This window comes from Bubalus kerabau, chromosome 5 (genome assembly GCF_029407905.1).
Source record: "Bubalus kerabau isolate K-KA32 ecotype Philippines breed swamp buffalo chromosome 5, PCC_UOA_SB_1v2, whole genome shotgun sequence".
Taxonomy (NCBI): domain Eukaryota; kingdom Metazoa; phylum Chordata; class Mammalia; order Artiodactyla; family Bovidae; genus Bubalus; species Bubalus kerabau.
This window is the reverse complement of record NC_073628.1, coordinates 46,097,535-46,115,885: the sequence shown is the minus strand read 5'-3', so window position 1 is coordinate 46,115,885 and position 18,351 is coordinate 46,097,535. Positions and strand designations below refer to the sequence as shown.

At 38.2% G+C, this 18,351-nt stretch overlaps 1 protein-coding gene across 5 annotated transcripts in view; it reads left to right on the top strand.

Annotated features, from left to right (window-relative positions):
* The window catches only part of NOX4 (NADPH oxidase 4), a 190,041-nt gene extending 172,026 nt beyond the window's left edge, over positions 1-18,015 (top strand). For 4 of the 5 annotated variants that reach the window (XM_055581577.1, XM_055581578.1, XM_055581576.1 and 1 more), the window contains one exon: positions 9,900-18,015. In XM_055581577.1, the coding sequence (XP_055437552.1) occupies positions 9,900-10,020 (121 nt within the window). In that variant the 3' untranslated portion in view covers positions 10,021-18,015. The remainder of the gene's footprint in view (positions 1-9,899) is intronic. The other variant, XR_008714693.1, reaches the window with a different exon arrangement.
* The last annotated feature ends 336 nt before the right edge of the window (positions 18,016-18,351 follow it).

Below are 18,351 nucleotides of genomic sequence, written 5' to 3'. Positions count from 1 at the left end.
TTCTCCACATCCAGGCCAACATTTGCCTCTTATAAAAATGTCTATTCAGTTCTTCTACCTATTTTTTAATTGTGTTATTTGTTTTTTGACATTTTATGAGCTATTCATATATTTTAAATATTGACCTTTTATCAGTCACATCATTTGCAATCATTTTCTCCCATTCAGTGGGCTATCTTTTCATTTTGTCAACAGTATCCTTTGCTGGGCAGGAGCATGTAACTTTATATGGCCCCATTTATTTTTTTAATTAATTAATTTATTTTGATTGTAGGGTAATTACTTTACAATATTGTAGTGGCTTTTGCCATACATTGGCATGAATCAGCCATGGGTGTACAAGTGTCCCCCTGTCCAGAGCCCTCCACCCACCTCCCTCCCCATCCCATCCCTCAGGGTCCTCCCAGGGCACCAGCCCTGCTGCCTCCTGCATGGAACCTGACCTGGCGATCTGTTTCACATATGGTAACATACGTGTTTCAATGGTATTCTCTCAAATCATCCCAGCCTCGCCTTCTCCCACAAAGTCCAAAAGTCTGTTCTTTACATCTGTGTCTCTTTTGCTGTCTTGCATATAGGGTCATCATTACCATCTTTCTAAATTGCATATATATGTGTTAATATACTGTATTTGGTGTTTTCCTTTCTGACTTACTTCACTCTGTGTAATAGGCTCCAGTTTCATCCACCTCATTAGCACTGATTCAAATGCATTCTTTTTAATAGCTGAGTAATAGTCCATTGTGTATCTGTACCACAGCTTTCTTATCCATTCGTCTGCCAGTGGACATCTAGGTTGCTTCCATGTCCTAGCTTTTGTAAACAGTGCTGCGATGAACATTGGTGTACACGTGTCTCTTTTTATTCTGGTTTCCTCAGTGTGTATGCCCAGCAGTGGGATTGCTGGGTCATAAGGCAGTTCTATTTCCAGTTTTTTAAGGAATCTCCACACTGTTCTCCATAGTGGCTGGACTAGTTTCTATTCCCACCAACAGTGTAAGAGGGTTCCCTTTTCTCCACATCCTCTCCAGCATTTATTTTTTGTAGACTTTTTGATAGCAGCCATTCTGACTGGCATGAGATGGTACCTCATTGTGGATTTGATTTGCATTTCTCTGATAATGAGTGATGTTGAAGATCTTTTCATGTGTTTGTTAGTATATGGCCCCATTTATTTTTACTCTTGTTTCCTTTGCCTTAGGATACGGATCCAAAAACATGTTCAGTTCAGTTCAGTTCAGTCACTCAGTCGTGTCCGACTCTTTGCGATCCCATGAATTGCAGCACGCCAGGCCTCCCTGTCCATCACCAACTCCCAGAGTTCACTCAGACTCACGTGCAAAAACATGTTACTGTGATTTATATCAAAGAATGTACTGCGTATTTTTTCTAGGAGTTTTATGGTTTCCAGTCTTATATTTAGGTCTTTCATCTGAGATGATTTTTGTGTGGGGTTTGAGAAGTGGCTCTAATTTCATTCTTTTTACATGTAACTGAACAGTTTTCCGAATACCACAAACCAAATTCAGCAATACATTAAAAGGAGTATACCCCATCACCAAGTGGGATTTATCTGAGGGATACAAGTATGGTTTAATAACTTTATATCTTGTATGGTTGGTATATCATAAACCAACGTGAAACTACATTAAAAAATTGAAGAATAAAAATCATATCATCTCAATAGATGCAGAAAACCTTTTGACAAAATTCAGCATCATTCAGTGAATTCAGTATCATTCAACATACTCTTCAAAAGATAAAATCTCTTCAAAAGTGGATAAAGAGGGAACATAATTTAACACACTAACCCTATATGATAAGCCTGCAGCTAATATCTTACTCAGTGGTGAAAAGCTAAAAGCATTTCCTCTCATTGGATTCTGATTATTATTATTTATTTTTGCTAGTAAATTATATGAATTTCTTCTATATTTTATATATTTCAGACATGTAGTTTGTAAATATGTTTTCCCATTCCCTACCTTGCCTTTTTATTTTGTTGGTCATTTGTTTTACTGTGCAGAAGCTTTTTAATTTAATGTAATCCCGCTTGTTTATTTTTGGCTTTGTTGCTTGCATTTTTGTTGTCAGTTTCACCAGAAATTATTTGGTGTCAGAAATTATTGCCAATACCCCTGTCAAAGAGTTTTTCCCCTGTGTTCCTTCAAACATTTAATAGTTTAAGGTCTTGATGAAAGTGAAAGAAGAGAGTGAAAAACTTGTCTTAAAACTCAACATTCAGAAAACTAAGATCATGGCATCCGGTCCCATCACTTAATGGCAAATAGATGGGGAAACAATGGAAACAGTGAGAGACTTTATTTTGGGGTGCTCCAGAATCACTGCAGATGGTGACTGCAGCCATGAAATTAAAAGACACATGCTCCTTGAAAGAAAAGCTATGACCAACCTAAACAGCATATTAAAAAGCAGAGACATCACTTTGCCAACAAAGGTCCATCTAGTCAAAGCTATGGTTTTTCCAGTAGTCATGTATGAATGTGAAAGTTCGACTATAAAGAAAGCTGAGCACCAAAGAATTGATACTTTTGAACTGTGGTGTTGGAGAAGACTCTTGAGAGTCCCTTGGACTGCAAGGAGATCCAACCTGTCAATCCTAAAGGAAATCAGTCCTGAATATTCATTGGAAGGACTGATGCTGAGGTTGAAACTCCAATACTTTGGCCACCTGGTCAGCTCCAAAGAGCTGACTCATTGGAAAAGACCCTGATGCTGGGAAAGATTAAATACAGGAGGACAAGGGAACGACAGAGGATGAGATGCTTGGATGGCATCACCGACACGATGGACCTGAGTTTGTGTAGGCTCCGGGAGTTGGTGATGGACAGGGAGGCCTGGTGTGCTGCAGTCCATGGGGTCACAGAGTCAGACACGACTGAGTGACTGAACTGAAGGTCCTGGAGTCAAGTCTTTGATTTCTTGAGAGTTAATTTTTGGGGTAGTATGAAATAGGGTGCAATTCCATTCTTTTACATGTGAGTATCCAGTCTTCCCAACACTGTGTATTGAAGAGACTGTCTTCCTCTTTGAGTATTCTGGCTTCCATGAATTGAGTTATAGTCAGGGCTCCCCAGGTAGCTCAGCTGGTAAAGAATCCACCTGCAATGCAGGAGACCCAGCTTCAATTCCTAGGTTGGGAAGATCCCCTGGAGAAGGGCACGGCTACCCATTCCAGTATTCTGGCCTGGAGAATTCCATGGACTCTATGGGGTTGCAAAGAGTGGGACATGAGTGAGCAACTTTGACTTTCCAACAGTTTACCTTTGCTTTCTATTTATCTCATTTGTCTTTTCTCCTTTCTTTACTTTCTTTTCAATTTAGTACTTTTTTATGATTCCATTTTTTTCTCCTGTAGTGGCACACTAGCCTTACTTCTCTGTTTGACTTTAGTTACTTTCCTAAGGAATTTTTTCCCAAGTTGTAATCCTTGAACATAACTTGGAAACTTGTTGGAAAAACAAATTATTAGAGCTGTATCCAAGATCTGCTGAATCAGAGCATCTAGGAATAGGGCCTTGCTGTCTGTGGTCTGTGAAATATCTTAGGTGATGCTAATGAAGTTGATATTGGAGAAGCATTTCTGTAGCTTTATATTGTATAGCATTAGCTTATCATGCTATGCTATGCTATGCTAAGTCACTTCAGTCGTGTCCGACTCTGTGTGACCCCATAGATGGCAGCCCACCAGGCTCTCCCATCCCTGGGATTCTCCAGGCAAGAACACTGGAGTGGGTTGCCATTTCCTTCTCCAGTGCATGAAAGTGAAAAGAGGAAGTGAAGTCGCTCAGATGTGTCCGACTGTTAGCGACCCCATGGACTGCAGCCCGCCAGGCTCCTCTGTCCATGGGATTTTCCAGGCAAGAGTACTGGAGTGGGGTGCCATTGCCTTCTCCGTAGCTTATCATAGTGTATTTCAAACAATATTATCCCACCTCATGTACTTCCATCTCCCTACATCTCTTTGGCTTTTGTTCTTACTCATCTTTCTTCTACATATACTATAAACGCCATAATTTATTACTACTTTTTTTTAAATATCAATTATATTTTAAAGAGATTAAAAATTAGACAAAATATTCAGTACTTATTTACAGATTCACCATTTATGGTGTCCTTCATAGCTTTGGGTAGATTTACATTTCTTTTTTTTTTGAGCTGCATACAAATTGTTTTATTTCATAATATATTTACTCTAAAATGTCATGCCTACAATGGTTTTTGATTACAATTCAGTTTTTAAATTTATTTTTATTGGAGTGTAGTTGATTTACAATGTTGTGTTACTTTCTGCTGTAGATTTACATTTCTATATGATTTCTGATGAATTCCATTTATATACCTTAAAGGGCTAATTCACTGGTGATAAATTCCCTTACCTTCTGTTAGAAAAGTTTATATGTCTTTAATCTTGAAAATTACAGTACTTTTGTTTGGTATAGAATTTGCTTGAGATAGAATAGTTGACCTTATTTGGTCTTTCAGCACTTTGAAGATTTCACTTCATAGCCTCTGACTTAACACAGTTTGTGACAAGAAGTCTATCCTTCATCTCCTTCACCTTTTACTTATTATTTGTAAATGTGTCTCCACCCCTACCTCTGCCAGCTGCTTTCATGTTGTTCTCTCTGTAACTGATTTTCAGAGTTTCATTTGTTGCCTATAATGTTGTGTGTATGTGCCTGTGTGTATGTGGATATCCTCCTTCAGTTCAGTTCAGTTCAGTCGCTCAGTCATGTCCGACTCTTTGTGACCCCATGAATCGCACCATGCCAGGCCTCCCTGTCCATCACCAACTCCTGGAGTTCACCCAGACTCACGTCCATCGAGTCAGTGATACCATCCAGCCATCTCATCCTCTGTCATCCCCTTCTCCTCTTGCCCCCAATCCCTCCCAGCATCAGAGTCTTTTCCAATGAGTCAACTCTTCGCATGAGGTGGCCAAAGTACTGGAGTTTTAGCTTTAGCATCAGTCTTTCCAAAGAACCCCCAGGACTGATCTTTAGAATGGACTGGTTGGATCTCCTTGCAGTCCAAGGGACTCTCAAGAGTCTTCTCCAACACCACAGTTCAAAAGCATCAATTCTTCGGCGCTCAGCCTTCTTCACAGTCCAACTCTCACATCCATACATGACTACTGGAAAAACCATAGCCTTGACTAGACAGACCTTTGCTGGCAAAGTAATGTCTCTCCTTAGGGTTCATTAGATCATTGGATTTGTTTGTTTTATCAAATTTGCAAAAATTTTGGCAATTATTTGTTCATTTTTTTTCTTTCCTTTCTGTCTTACTTATCTTGAGACTATGATAACATATATGAAAGATTGCCTGGTATTGTCCCTTTTGACCTTGAGGCTCCCATTTACTTTTCAGCCCAATTTTTGTTCTTTCTGTGCATCCATTTGTATAGATTCTGCTGCTGTATCTTCAGGTTTGCTTATCTTTTCTTCTTTAGTGCAATTCTTCTGTTAACCCATTAGTTAACCCATAGTATATTTATCATTTTAAATTTACATTTAATCTCTAGAATTTCCATTTAGGCCTTTAAAAAATCTTTTTCCTTTCTCATCAAGCTGATGCTTAACCTTAAACATATGAAGCATGTTTCTCATCACTGTTTCAATGACCGTATCTGGTAATCCCATCATTTCTGTCATTTTTGTCCTGATCATTTTTGACTGATCTTTTCTTCTTTATTAGTTTGCTAGGCCTTCCATAATAAAATTCCACAGGGTTGATGGATTAAATAAGTTTACATTCTCACCATTCTGGGAACTGAAATTTAAGGTAATAGCAGGAAACAGTGACAGACTTTATTTTGGGGGGCTCCAAAATCACTGCAGGTGGTTCCTGCAGACAAGAAATTAAAAGACGCTTGCTCTTTGAAAGAAAAGCTGTGAGAAACATAGCGTATTAAAAAACAGAGACATTGCTTTGCCAACAAAGGTCCGTATAGTCAAAGCTATAGTTTTCCAGTAGTCATGTATGGATATGAGAGCTGGACCATAAAGAAGGCTGAACACCGAAGAATTGCTGCTTTTGAACTGTGGTGTTGGAGAAGACTCTTGAGAGTCCCTTGGACTGCAAGGAAATCAAACCAGTCAATTGTAAAGGAAATTAGTCCTGAATATTCATTGGAAGGACTGATGCTGAAGCTGAAGCTTCAATACTTTGGCCTCCCAATGTGAAGAGCTGACTCATTGGAAAAGACCCTTATGCTGGGAAAGATTGAAGGCAGAAGGAGAAGGGGACAACGGAGGATGAGAGGGTTGAATGGCATCATTGACTCAATGGACATAAATTTCAGCAGGCTCCTGGAGATGGTGAGGGACAGGGAGGCCTGGCGTGCTGCAGTACATGGAATCCCAAAGAGTCAGACATGACTAAGCAACTGAACAACAAAAACAAGGGTTGATTTCCTCTGAGACCCTCCTTGCGTTGCAGAGGACCTCCCTCTTGCTGTCTCTTCACATGGTCATTCTTTTATCTGTGTATGTGCATCTCTAGTGTATCTTTAATACCTTCTTTCATAAGGACCCTACTCAGATTGCAATAAGGTTCACCCTAATAACATCATTCTAGCTTAATTATGTCTTTAAAGGCCCTACATCCCAATATAGCCACATTCTGGGGTACTGAGGGTTAGAGTTTCAACCTGTGAATTTGGGGGAGGGGCAAGATTCAACCCCTAACACTTAGTTACAATTCATAATTTCTTGTTATATACATTCCTGGTAATTTTTTGATTTGGGCGGAATGACTCACAAACTGGAATCAGGATTGCAGGGAGAAATATCAACAACCTCAGATATGCAGATGATATCACTCTAATGGCAGACAGCAAAGAGGAACTAAACAGCCTCTTGATGAGTGTGAAAGAGGAGAGTGAAAGAGCTGGATAAAACTCAGCATTCAAAAAATGAAGATCATGGCCTCCTGTCCCATTACTTCATGGCAAATAGGTGGGGAAAAACTAGACAGTGACAGATTTTATTTTCTTGGGCTCCAGAATCACCGCAGATGGTGACTGCAGCCAAGAAATTAAAAGACACTTGGTCCTTAGAAGAAAAGCAATGGCAAACCTAAACAGTGTATTAAAAAGCAGAGACATTACTTTGCCTACAAAGGTCCATACAGTCAAAGCTTTGTTCTTTCCAGTAGTCATGTATGGATGTGAGATCTGAACAGTCAAAATAGCTGAGCACTGAAGAATTTATGCTCAAACTGTGGTGCTGGAGAAGACTTGAGAGTCCCTTGAGTAGCAAGGAATCAAAACACTCAATCCTAAAGGAAACCAACCCTGAATAGTCATTGGAAGGACTGTTGCTGAAGTTGAAGCTCCAAAACTTTGGCCACATGATGCAAAGAGCCAGCTCACTGGGAAAGACCCTGATGCTAGGAAAGATTGAGGCAAAGACGAGAAGGGGGCAGCAGTGGATGAGATGGTTCGATGTCATCACTGACTCAATGGACATGAGTTTGAACAAACTCTGTGAGACAGTGAAGGACAGGGAAGCTTGGTATGCTGCAGTTAATGGGGTCACAAAGAGCAGGACACAAGTGAGTGACTCAACGATAACAACAGTTTTGTACTTTCAGATGTCTAATGCCAAAATTTATTTATTCTTTTCAGTACTGTTCCACTTGTTTCTGGCATACAGTTTTGTTACTTGGGTTTAGTTTGATCTTTCCAGAGCTGGCTTTTAAGCTATGTTAGTAATGTCAGGAAGATCCCCTGGAGGAGGAAATGGCAACCCACTCCAGTACTCTTGCCTGGTAATTCCAGTGGTCAGAGGAGCATCGTGGACTACAGTCCATTGGGTTGCAGAGTTGGATGCAACTGAGCACACTTGCAGACACAGTATGAGGCCAGAGCGCCCTGCAGTCTAAGGCTAAAATAAGGTGAGTAAGTGAAGTCGCTCAGTCATGTCCGACTCTTTGTGACCCCGTGGACTGTAGCTTACCAGGCTGCTCCGTCCATGGGATTCTCCAGGCAAGAACACTGCAATGGGTTGCCATTTCCTTCTGCAGGGGATCTTCCCAACCCAGGGATCAAACCCAGGTCTCCCACATTGCAGGCAGACAGTTTGCCCTCTGAGCCACCAGGGAAGCCCAGTCTAAGGCTAATTTTAGCAAATCCTGCCTACCATTTGCAAATAAGGTAATACCTTTTAAAGTCTCCTATCCATTGCCAATATATTATATGTAGGTATTTCCCTTTTAGCTTGTGGTAATATGAATTGTTGATAACCTTATATAAACTCAGAATTTTTTGGCCGGCTTCTTCCTAGTAGTTCTTTGCCCAGCTTCACAAGGAGATTAGCACTCAGCCAAAGACTTGAAGATACTTCCCTGCAGATCTCCAGAGCTTCTTTCTTTTGATATCGCCTCACTTTCTGTATAGCTGCTTTAGTCTTCATGAACTCCATTCCTTTCTCTTTAACTCAGTAAGACCACCAGTCTCTGCATGGGTTTCCCTCTTAGGAGCTTCAGCTTCTTTTTTAAATCATTTGTTACATTATTTTTAATTTTTTTTTAATTGGAGGATAATTGCTTTACAATGTTGTGGTGGTATCTGCTGTACATCAGTGCAAATCAGTCATAATTATGTATATATCCTTTCCCTCTTGAGCTCCCCCCCTTCCACCCCTCTTGTGCTTCATCTTTTAAATCACCTTCAGGCAACAAGTAGAGACAATTTTTATGCTCACCTTATTTTTTTCATTTTTCTTAGGGATGAGCAGTTCTGTGCTGCCTGTTGGCCCGTATCTGGAAATAATAGTTTTATATATTCTTTGTTTTGTCCTATTTTTTAAATGCAAGAGGGTAAATCTAGTCCCTATTACTTCATCATGGGTGGTAGAAATTTATTTTGTGGTTCTTTGTTTCATTTTTCAAGGTTAAAAGTTTTCAATAAGCCTATATTTTCAGTATTTATTATAAATTTAGGTACCCATTTAAATGGATTATTTTTCTGTTCAGCAACAATTATTCTCAGATAATGAATATATACTGTATTTATCCAAGCTGTGATTAGAATCATTAATCATTTTGATATTTTAGGAAGAATTCAATACAGATCAACAAACTTGGAAGAAAATCAATATGAAATAGTAATCATTTCATATAATGTATTTATTCTATTTGTTAGGAATATGTATAATTTGTCTACTGAAATATTGGTGAATAATAAAACCTGCTTTGCATTTGTTACAATTATTGTGGAACATAAAAGAAAACATATCCAGATTAATATTCTTATTGTTTTAATGTGGACATAAATTAGTCACTTAAAATTATTCTTCCAAATTGGTAATAGCTTCCTTATCTTTTGTCTTATTCACCACATCTGGTGAAAATCCATGAGATCTTTAGAGAAAAAAATTGTCTGTAAAGCATCAAGTATGAGAAGAACTGGTATGGTCCAGGATGGATGGGAATCTGTTCATACGTCACATGTGAGGCAGTTGACATCTATCAGTTGCTGTTCTTGACTTGATTTCTGCTCTCATCAGTGACATGCAGACTGCTCAGTCTTTCTGATAATTAACAAATATGTGTTATATTTTTTGAATTATCTTGATTTCTAGCATAGAAAGCATGAGGTAAATAAAATATCTTCTCTTAAATTTGGTAATACAATGGTTGGAAAATTATTTGAATACAAAGATGTATACATCAAGAAATTAACTTTATTAACACTTTATTTTTTTTTTTAATTTAATTTTATTTTTTTTTTTAAACTTAACATAACTGTATTAGATTTGCCAAATATCAAAATGAATCCGCCACAGTTTAAACACACTACTGAAACATACTTCTTGTCATGTTCTGCCTAATTTTCCATCTGATTTTCCATTTTCTCTCTGTCTTTCCAGGAAAACAGTTGGTGTTTTTTGCTGTGGACCCAATTCGATTTCTAAGACTCTTCATAAGCTGAGTAATCGAAACAATTCCTATGGGACAAGATTTGAGTACAATAAAGAATCTTTCAGTTGAAAACCTCTGAGATGAACAAGGACTCTAAAGAAGGAATGAGTGCAATTTCTAAGGCTTTGAAATGCAGCTGAATCAAACAGCTGTGTCATGCCAAACAGTAGCAAGGTTTTCTTATTTATGATTATTTAAAATGGAAATGCAGAGAGAATGTGGCAGGATGACAGGTCACATTACACATTTAATCTGGAAACCAAAGAGGCCCTGAAGGATATCTGATGTGATTATTCACTTTTCACTGCTCAGATTAAAAGAAAACTATTAGGTGCACACTGTTGATTTTTATGGCAGATTCAAGAACTCCCTAGTGAGGAGTTGCACTTGCTCATTGTGAGGCTGATAGCCTTGGTTCTCTTTTAAATTGTTTTTGGTTGAACAAATGCAAGATTGAACAAAATTAAAAATGCATTGAAACTCAGATTACATTTTCTACATGAGTATAAACAGAGAAGCATTGATTTAGAACAGCTCCAGGCCAATATACTAGGTGTCTGAAAATACAGCACAGGATTCTAAGTTGATACGGGTACTTTGTGCCGCTTGCTCACTACTGATGCTAATACTTGATATCTGTAGGCTTTATGCTCAATGAACCTTTTGCAGATGCTGATATAATATCTATTGATATAATATCTATTGATTTTTTAAATATTTTTCTTTCATCTTTGTTCCTTTGTCTAGGGAAATCTGCCCTCCCTTGACATGTGTTAGACACGATGATTTAATCACTCCTTTCCATTCCCAATTTATTTAATCTATCACGATTGCATTTTAATGAGGAAATGTCATTAATATAAATTATAAAGGGACATACAGACTGATAATTTTTTTTCCCTTTTCAGTATTTTGACCTCCATTATTATTTCCTTTTTTCCCCAGTGTAGTTTATCTTTAGGTTTTAGTCTCTTAGTCTGCATTTTGAAGACCAAAGGGTATTGTGTCTGCCAGTGGTCACTGAGATATAAATTCTTTGCTTTTTTTCACACATTGGTTTATAATGGAGACAAAGTGTGGTCACTTCCTTGAATAGGAAACCTGTATTTTACTCTTTATACAAGAGGAAATACTTAATCAGTTATGGAAATTTAAGTTCTGAATCAAGAATATTAGTGTTGCACTGTCTGGCATTCTGGGTCTTGGTACAGAATTACTGAGTTTAAAGTCACCGTAGGGACTGTGCTGTGTGATCCTGTCAGCTTATGCTCCCTGCCCATTATATTCTCAGCTCAGAAAATATATTTCACTACCTTAAGAATTAAGGCATTTTTACAATTTAGTGGTTTTCTTATGTAGACTTGCTATGAAATATAGCACATTGCTGAAATCAGCAACATAGTTTGTCTTGCCTTTGTTAAAATTCTGCATGAGATAACATAACATGGTAGAGTCTACTGTCATCTTTTTGCTCTGACTCACCAATAGCAATCAAGCATGCTAAACCCATCGAGCATTAAATGCCCATAAACATATTCCAGCTATTTCTTCCTCTCCTTAGAACTCTTTCTTGTTCTCTCTGGAAGGAAAGTGAGTCAGAAAAAGATATGGGAAATGTGCAATGTTCCTGCAGATTTAGCTCTGAAGGCATATTTAATAACCAGTACATCTTGGCAACACTTTCTAAAATAAAAATAATTTTCATAAAAACACATAACAGGAGGAAACTGGTAAAAAGAAATGAGTTAGTACAGGCTTATATGCAACATTCTTTACTAATTATAATTTATTTATGTGATTATGTTAATAAATCTCATTTCAGTAAAACTGGCGGAAGAAGAATGATCTTTCCAAGTAGGTCTGCTATACTGGATGAAACTCTTTGCCTATTTTATTTATTCCAGTGGAACGCTGAGTGTTAGACATAGGTAATTTTTGCTTCTGTAAGTAGGAATGAAGCTAGGACTTCGTCCTGTGTGTATGAGAGCTTTGTTTTGTTCTGAGGAATTCTTTTTCCGGGGCTAATTCTTATCAGACTGATCTTTAAAAAGTATTTTAATGACAATAAATGTTAAAATTGAAATGGTATCCTTGAAATCTCTGTAAGCTTACTTTAGGTTGGCAAAAGATAAAGCAGGCAGAGTTTGTTCACGAGATGGCACCAAGTTGAGCGTGCAGCAGCGTAACCTTAGGCATTTCGGTTCTGGGGCTGTTAATGTCCCCGGCTAATGGTGTGACTACGGAAAATTGCTCTTCACTCTGGGATGAAGATTTCTCATTTGGACCAGACCTGTAGTTATTAGTCTTTTTAGTAATGTATATTTTTGAGAACTTGATTAAAATGAATATTATGGCACACCTACAAAATACTACATTTAATTTTGGTGGGCCCACAATCTCCAAAAGCAGTGGCTCCTTTTTGAGAACCTCTGAACAAAATAAGGGTTTCCCAGGGGGTTCAGTGCGTTAAGAATCCACCTGCAATGCAGGGGACACAGGAGACACAGAAGACACGGCTTTGATCCCTGGGTCAGGAAGATCCCCTGGAGGAGATCATGGCAACCCAGTCCAGTGTTCTCAGCTGGAGAATGCCGTGAAAGAGGAGCCTGGCGGGCTACAGTCCCCAGGGTAGCAAAAAGTCAGACATGACTGAGCTACTGAGCACACACACACAAACAGAGGATCATCTGTAACAATTATGTTATTTTTTTTATACCTTTCAGTTCTGTGATTTTTTTGGAGGAAACTATCAATTTTTTTACAGGATTGTTCTAAGAAATGAACTACGTAGACAAAGGAAAGGAAATTCTCTTTATATTCCCCCAGACCAAGAATCCATTTTTAAATCCATTCAATTTTTAAACTTTTTTGGATCTCCTGTTTTGTGTAAGGCAGTGCTGTGATTTTTATGTGTCAATTTTATAATACTAAACTCAGATTCACACACATACACACAGACTCCACTCACATACATTTAGAGCTTGCTATTTTTGTCTTTTGGGGTGTTTTTTCATTTGTATTTATCTGTTTTTTTAAATTCAAGTTAAAGTTTAGATGATTGATAGTTCTTTTGTTTTTAAATTTAGTGACTTTAAACACCACTCAGGCATTGTGATGGTATAAACATTTAAAACAAAGAAATAAAACAATGTTAACAAAGCATAGGCTGAATTGATTTAGTCAATGTATCCATGTCACTTCAGTCGTGTCCGACTCTGTGGGACCCCATAGATGGCAGCCCACCAGGCTCCCCGTCCCTGGGACTCTCCAGGCAAGAACACTGGAGTGGGTTGCCATTTCCTTCTCCAATCCATGTTACTCATAACCCCCCAAATCAGAGCTTGTTTGAAGCATTAACATCATGTAATGGATTTAAATTATAAGTCATCATTAAAGAGGCTTGCTGGGAGCAAATGGGCCAGGATTGTCATCAATAGATCAAGTTGGTGATAAAGAATATTTACTGTATTAATAAGAAAAAATTTGAAGTAAAAAAAATGTGTTTCTTTTCTTTAAGGATGGTAAACTCAGTGGAACAGTGATTTTTCTAAACACCCCATGAGACAGATTTTAAAGTGCTTCTCCGATAAGCAGATTCCTTTTCTTGTCTTATCCAGGATACTTTAATATATTGTAGAAACATAAAGTGATGAGATGGTTGGATGGCATCACTGATTCAATGGATGAGTTTGAGCAAACTCTGGGAGAGAGTGAAGGACAGGGAAGCCTGGCGTGCTGCAGTTCATGGGGTCACAAAAAGTCAGACGCGACCGAGCAACTGAACAACAAAGTGCTGAAGTTGGAACTACTCTGATTGTGCAGTTGAAGAACCTGAGGCCCACAGGGAGATGAAAACTTGCTTCAAGTCATCCATTGAGTTTGTCACAGACTAAACTTTAGTAATCTCTGCTACTGAAAGGGGCTTTCCCCCTCCGTGTGACAAATACATCTAATAAGTCACATCTGTTGGCTTGAACCTCCCCGTAAACTCTATTTAGTGCTAGGTGGAAAATAATGTATGAGTGTCAATTCCACATTCAGGTACAGAAAATCAGTCTTTCCCCCTATGTCTTTTCTAATTTCTTACTTAGTCTTATATGTTTTGCTGATTAGAACCTATTTCCAGATAGCAGTTTTAAAATGTGTCAGTGGTGGTAAAGGGATTATGTTTTCCAGGAGTTTGTAATGGAGAAATATGTAGCAGTATAGTTTCTAAGAAATGCTAATATTGTAATTTTAAATTTAGAGTCATAGACCAAAGTCATAACTTCAACAGCTTTCTAACCACCCAGGGAAATGTTGATATTAAAACAAATGACTTTGGTTCTCTATTCGCATGACCATAACACACTTCTTGTTCAAGAGAAGAGAGTCAGCTTTTTGTAAACTCCTGAGACAGGAAGTAAATGAAATCAAGCATAATGAGATGGACATTTAGTTCTACTACCACAGAACAATGAAAACTCTTTTTCCTTCTGTCTAAGTCTCCCCTCCATTACCTCAACTTCTTTATTTCATTCTGTAGTATTCTCAAAGGACAGAGTTGCAAAAGCTAGCTAGATGAGGTTTTCCAAAGGAAAAAAGCAGACTTCCAATACGTAGCAAAGAAATGTCCAATAAGGGAAAAGAGAAAAAAAGGTCATGTGAATCATTTAAAATTAGTAGAGTTAAGCAGCATTGTTTTAGAACAGACACTAATAATGTTTCTGAAGCTAATACACAGAATTTTTATTTTCTCTTATACAAAAGTTTGATGTTCTTGTTCATAGAATCTAAGAATAGATTCTTATTGTATTTTACACTGGTGCAAAATACCCAGTAGTCTTAATGCAGAGTCTTAATACTGTAATTTAAGAATTGGTAAGGGCAGGAAATGCCTCATAGGAGCAAAACCGGAAGGGAGAAAAAGGGAATCAAAGAAAGAAAAGCTGTTGAACAGATCAGGACACATTAATGCTTTTCTTTTTTTTTTTTTTTTCATAGCATAGATGCTCAAATGTGTGGCAAAACTAGCTATTACTCTGGTTTGGAAAAATGTAAAGAATGTTGTCTTTGGTTCATCTTTAGGAATCCTCTCCTTTTCATTGTTACTTGAATTTTTGTAGAAGCTTTACTTTTGATCACAATTCTATTTGGCTTCTATAAGAATTAGAGCTTTGATGAGCTGCCGGTTGACCTGGAGACAACCCCGATATTTCAATGAGGACCAGCACCACATAAATGCTTTAGTATATGTGGCAATAAGGGGAGGTTGCCACACACTGCTTCAGCTGCCCATGCTGCGCATTGACATTCTGTCACTGCAAGGTCATATTTCCCAGCACTTATCCTTCTACCCAGAGAGTGAAATCTTCCTAAAAAGGCAGATGCTGAGAAAGACGTTCTGCTGTATCAACAGTGTATTTGTTCACCTGCATCAGCACATTCATCTAAAGATAGTTATCATTTTAGGATAAATATAAAATTCATTTTAGTGGTGAGAAATAACCCCAAGGCATAATATGGGAGGCAAGCTTGCCTACTGTATATATACAGCACAGTGTGTGTATATATATATATGCGCACAATTCTCTCAGTCGTGTCCGACTCTTTGTGATCCCATAGACTGTAGCCTGCCAGGCTCCTCTCTCCATGGGGATTCTCCAGGCAGGAACACGGGAGTGGGTTGCCATGCCCTTCTCCAGGGGATCTCCCCAACCCAGGGATCAAACCCAGGTCTCTGGCACTGCCGGAGGAGTCTTTACCATCTGAGCCACCAGGAAGCCCATATATGTGTGTGTGTGTGTGTGTGTGTGTATATATATACAGGGCTCAGCTGGAGTGGATACCTTGGAATATTTAACCACTTTCTCCTTAGCCAGTGGATTGGCTGCTGTATATACTCAGCTCTCCAGCTGAGCCTTGCGTGCTAAGTTGCTTCAGTTGTGTCTGACTCTTTGCGACCCCATGGACAGTAGCCCACAAGGCCCTTCTGTGTATGAGGATTCGCCAGTCAAGAATACTAAAGTTGATTGCCATGCCCTCTTCTGGGGGATCTTCCTGACTCTGGGATCTAACCCGTGTTTCTTAAGTCTCCGGCGTTGGCAGGTGGGTTCTTTACCACTAGCAGCACCTGGGAAGCCGAGCCTTCAGGTGTGCAAAATACCTTATGACACACGCTGGAACCTGACCTGGGTCGAACGCCAGGTTCAGTGATTAGATGTGCTACACAGTTTAAGCTGCAACCCCCCAGAGACTATCCAGTTCAAGAAAATAGCAGCACTTAAGTCAGCTTGGCATCGTGAATCACATACCCGGGTACCCACTAGGTACAGTTATATTCTTATTTAAAGGTGGCCAATATTTGCTCACCCGATGGCATTAGGAGAAAAGTGTCTTTATGGTCTTGTTCTTTCCATTAAAATTTAAGTTCAGAGTTGGGAAAAGTAAACATCACTTTAAAAAGGGGGAATAATTGGCAGCAGTTCTGTTTAGCAGTTAAAATTAGTTACCTGCTAATTTTATCATTTTATTCAGCCACCTCCAGTGTGTAGAGTGAACAGGATCCTGGGTTAGAAATCAGAATACTTGTAGCCTTTAGCCCTGAAAAGTATTCGACCACGTGCATAAAAATAGAAATAATATCTACCTCTGCTAAACTCAAAAGGACGCACTATGGCAAGCATGTGGAGGAGAGGAGGAGAGGGTGGTGAAGGAGGATACATTCCGGGCAAATCTTCCTTAATAGGTGTTTTGATAGTACAGTCAAAACACTTCTCTATGTAAAAACACAGGCTTTTCTGAGTCACAGCCATTGTTAACTAAAAGAATTTATAATTTCTGGGCAAGTAGAGAAGTACCCACAAGCAAATCGGCACCACTTTCTCTCTCTCCTGAGATTTCTATAAACAAAGCCACCTTTTTGTCCTGTATAACTGCCTTCTGAATTCCTCTTAAGTATTTTAGATCAGGCACAATGTGGCTGGAGATAGCTGTATTTATCTGAGAGTTGAACTCGGAATTGTTGGAAGGTGATACAAGTTACCTGCTTATTTAAGGTTTGATGGAGAAAAATCAGGTGCTTTTGAGACATCCTAGTGAATTAAAACAAGGCCTTAATCTTAGAACTAGAAATAATTCTAAAAAAGCTTTGTAGGAATAATTATACAAAGCACCTGCATTGTAGCTATTTTTTCCTGGATGGAAATAAAATTATCTTTTTTCTTACTCTTAACAAAGACACCGTATTGTATATTTTCATCAAAGCTTTGTAGATATTTGTATTTAAATTATGTATATGCATATGTATGTGAGATTATTTTTATGATGGATTTAAGGAAAAATTGCCTATATGAAATGGCATTCTACAATAATGTGTAATGATACTTTTCAGCTTTCATTAATAAGCATTCAGTAATGGCAGGTTCACAGTTGGAGAAAACATGGTTCACTTATCACAATGTGAGCTGCTCAGAATTCTAGGCACTTGCTTCTTGTTGAGCTAAATGGAAGTGTGATTTTATACAGTGCTGGAGAAGAAGCGCTATGTCAGATTCAATACTTAAAGAATTGGGAAAAAATGCACTTATTTATATATGTAAGTTTATTGCTGTAGAATTATGGTACATTGTAGAAAACCTTCATTGTTTAGGTAAACAAATAAAGGTTGGGTAAATATTCCTAAAATTCCTCTCATTATAAATGAATTTCATGCCTTTGGCAGTAATAATCAAGAATTTTTTTCCAGGATTTTGAGTATGTTAGTCTTTTTTCATCCTATGAAAGACCAAATGATCACACTAGTAGTATTACTTGTGAAGATATTAAACGAGTGATATTTAAGAAATGTTCCTTTGAAAGATTTTGAATGTAGTAGAATTCCAAGCTTCTCACCGCTCTTATAACTTTCAGTTCAGCAGGATGTATAATTGGGAATTATGGAATTCTAGCCTCTAAACTTACTATGCTGGGTTTGGGGTTTGGATTTTATTTTTGGTTTCTTTGTGTTTTGGCATTATTCTCCAAGCTCATAATTATGCTCATTAAAACACTGAAATATTTATATAATTTTAAGATGTCGAAACTATGCATATTTCTTCTTCAGAAAAAGTAATAAAATATAATATGTTCATTATGAATTCTAATGATGAGTTTTCATACTTGATTATTGACAATTTCTATTTGCCATCAGAAGATCTCCACAGAGATCAGGTTCCTACAGGTCTCTGCCATCACACCCCTGTACAAAGCCCTGTAAGCAGAGTCCAGGCATTCCCACTCCTGAGGGGATTCAATGGCCATGTCCTCAAAGGTCAACCGTTCCTGAGAAAAAGCCATTCCAGACTCCAGTTTTTTCCTTTTCCGTAGGCCACATGAGCCTTTGGAAATTCATATTGAAAGTTTGAAAGATGTTGTTTATTG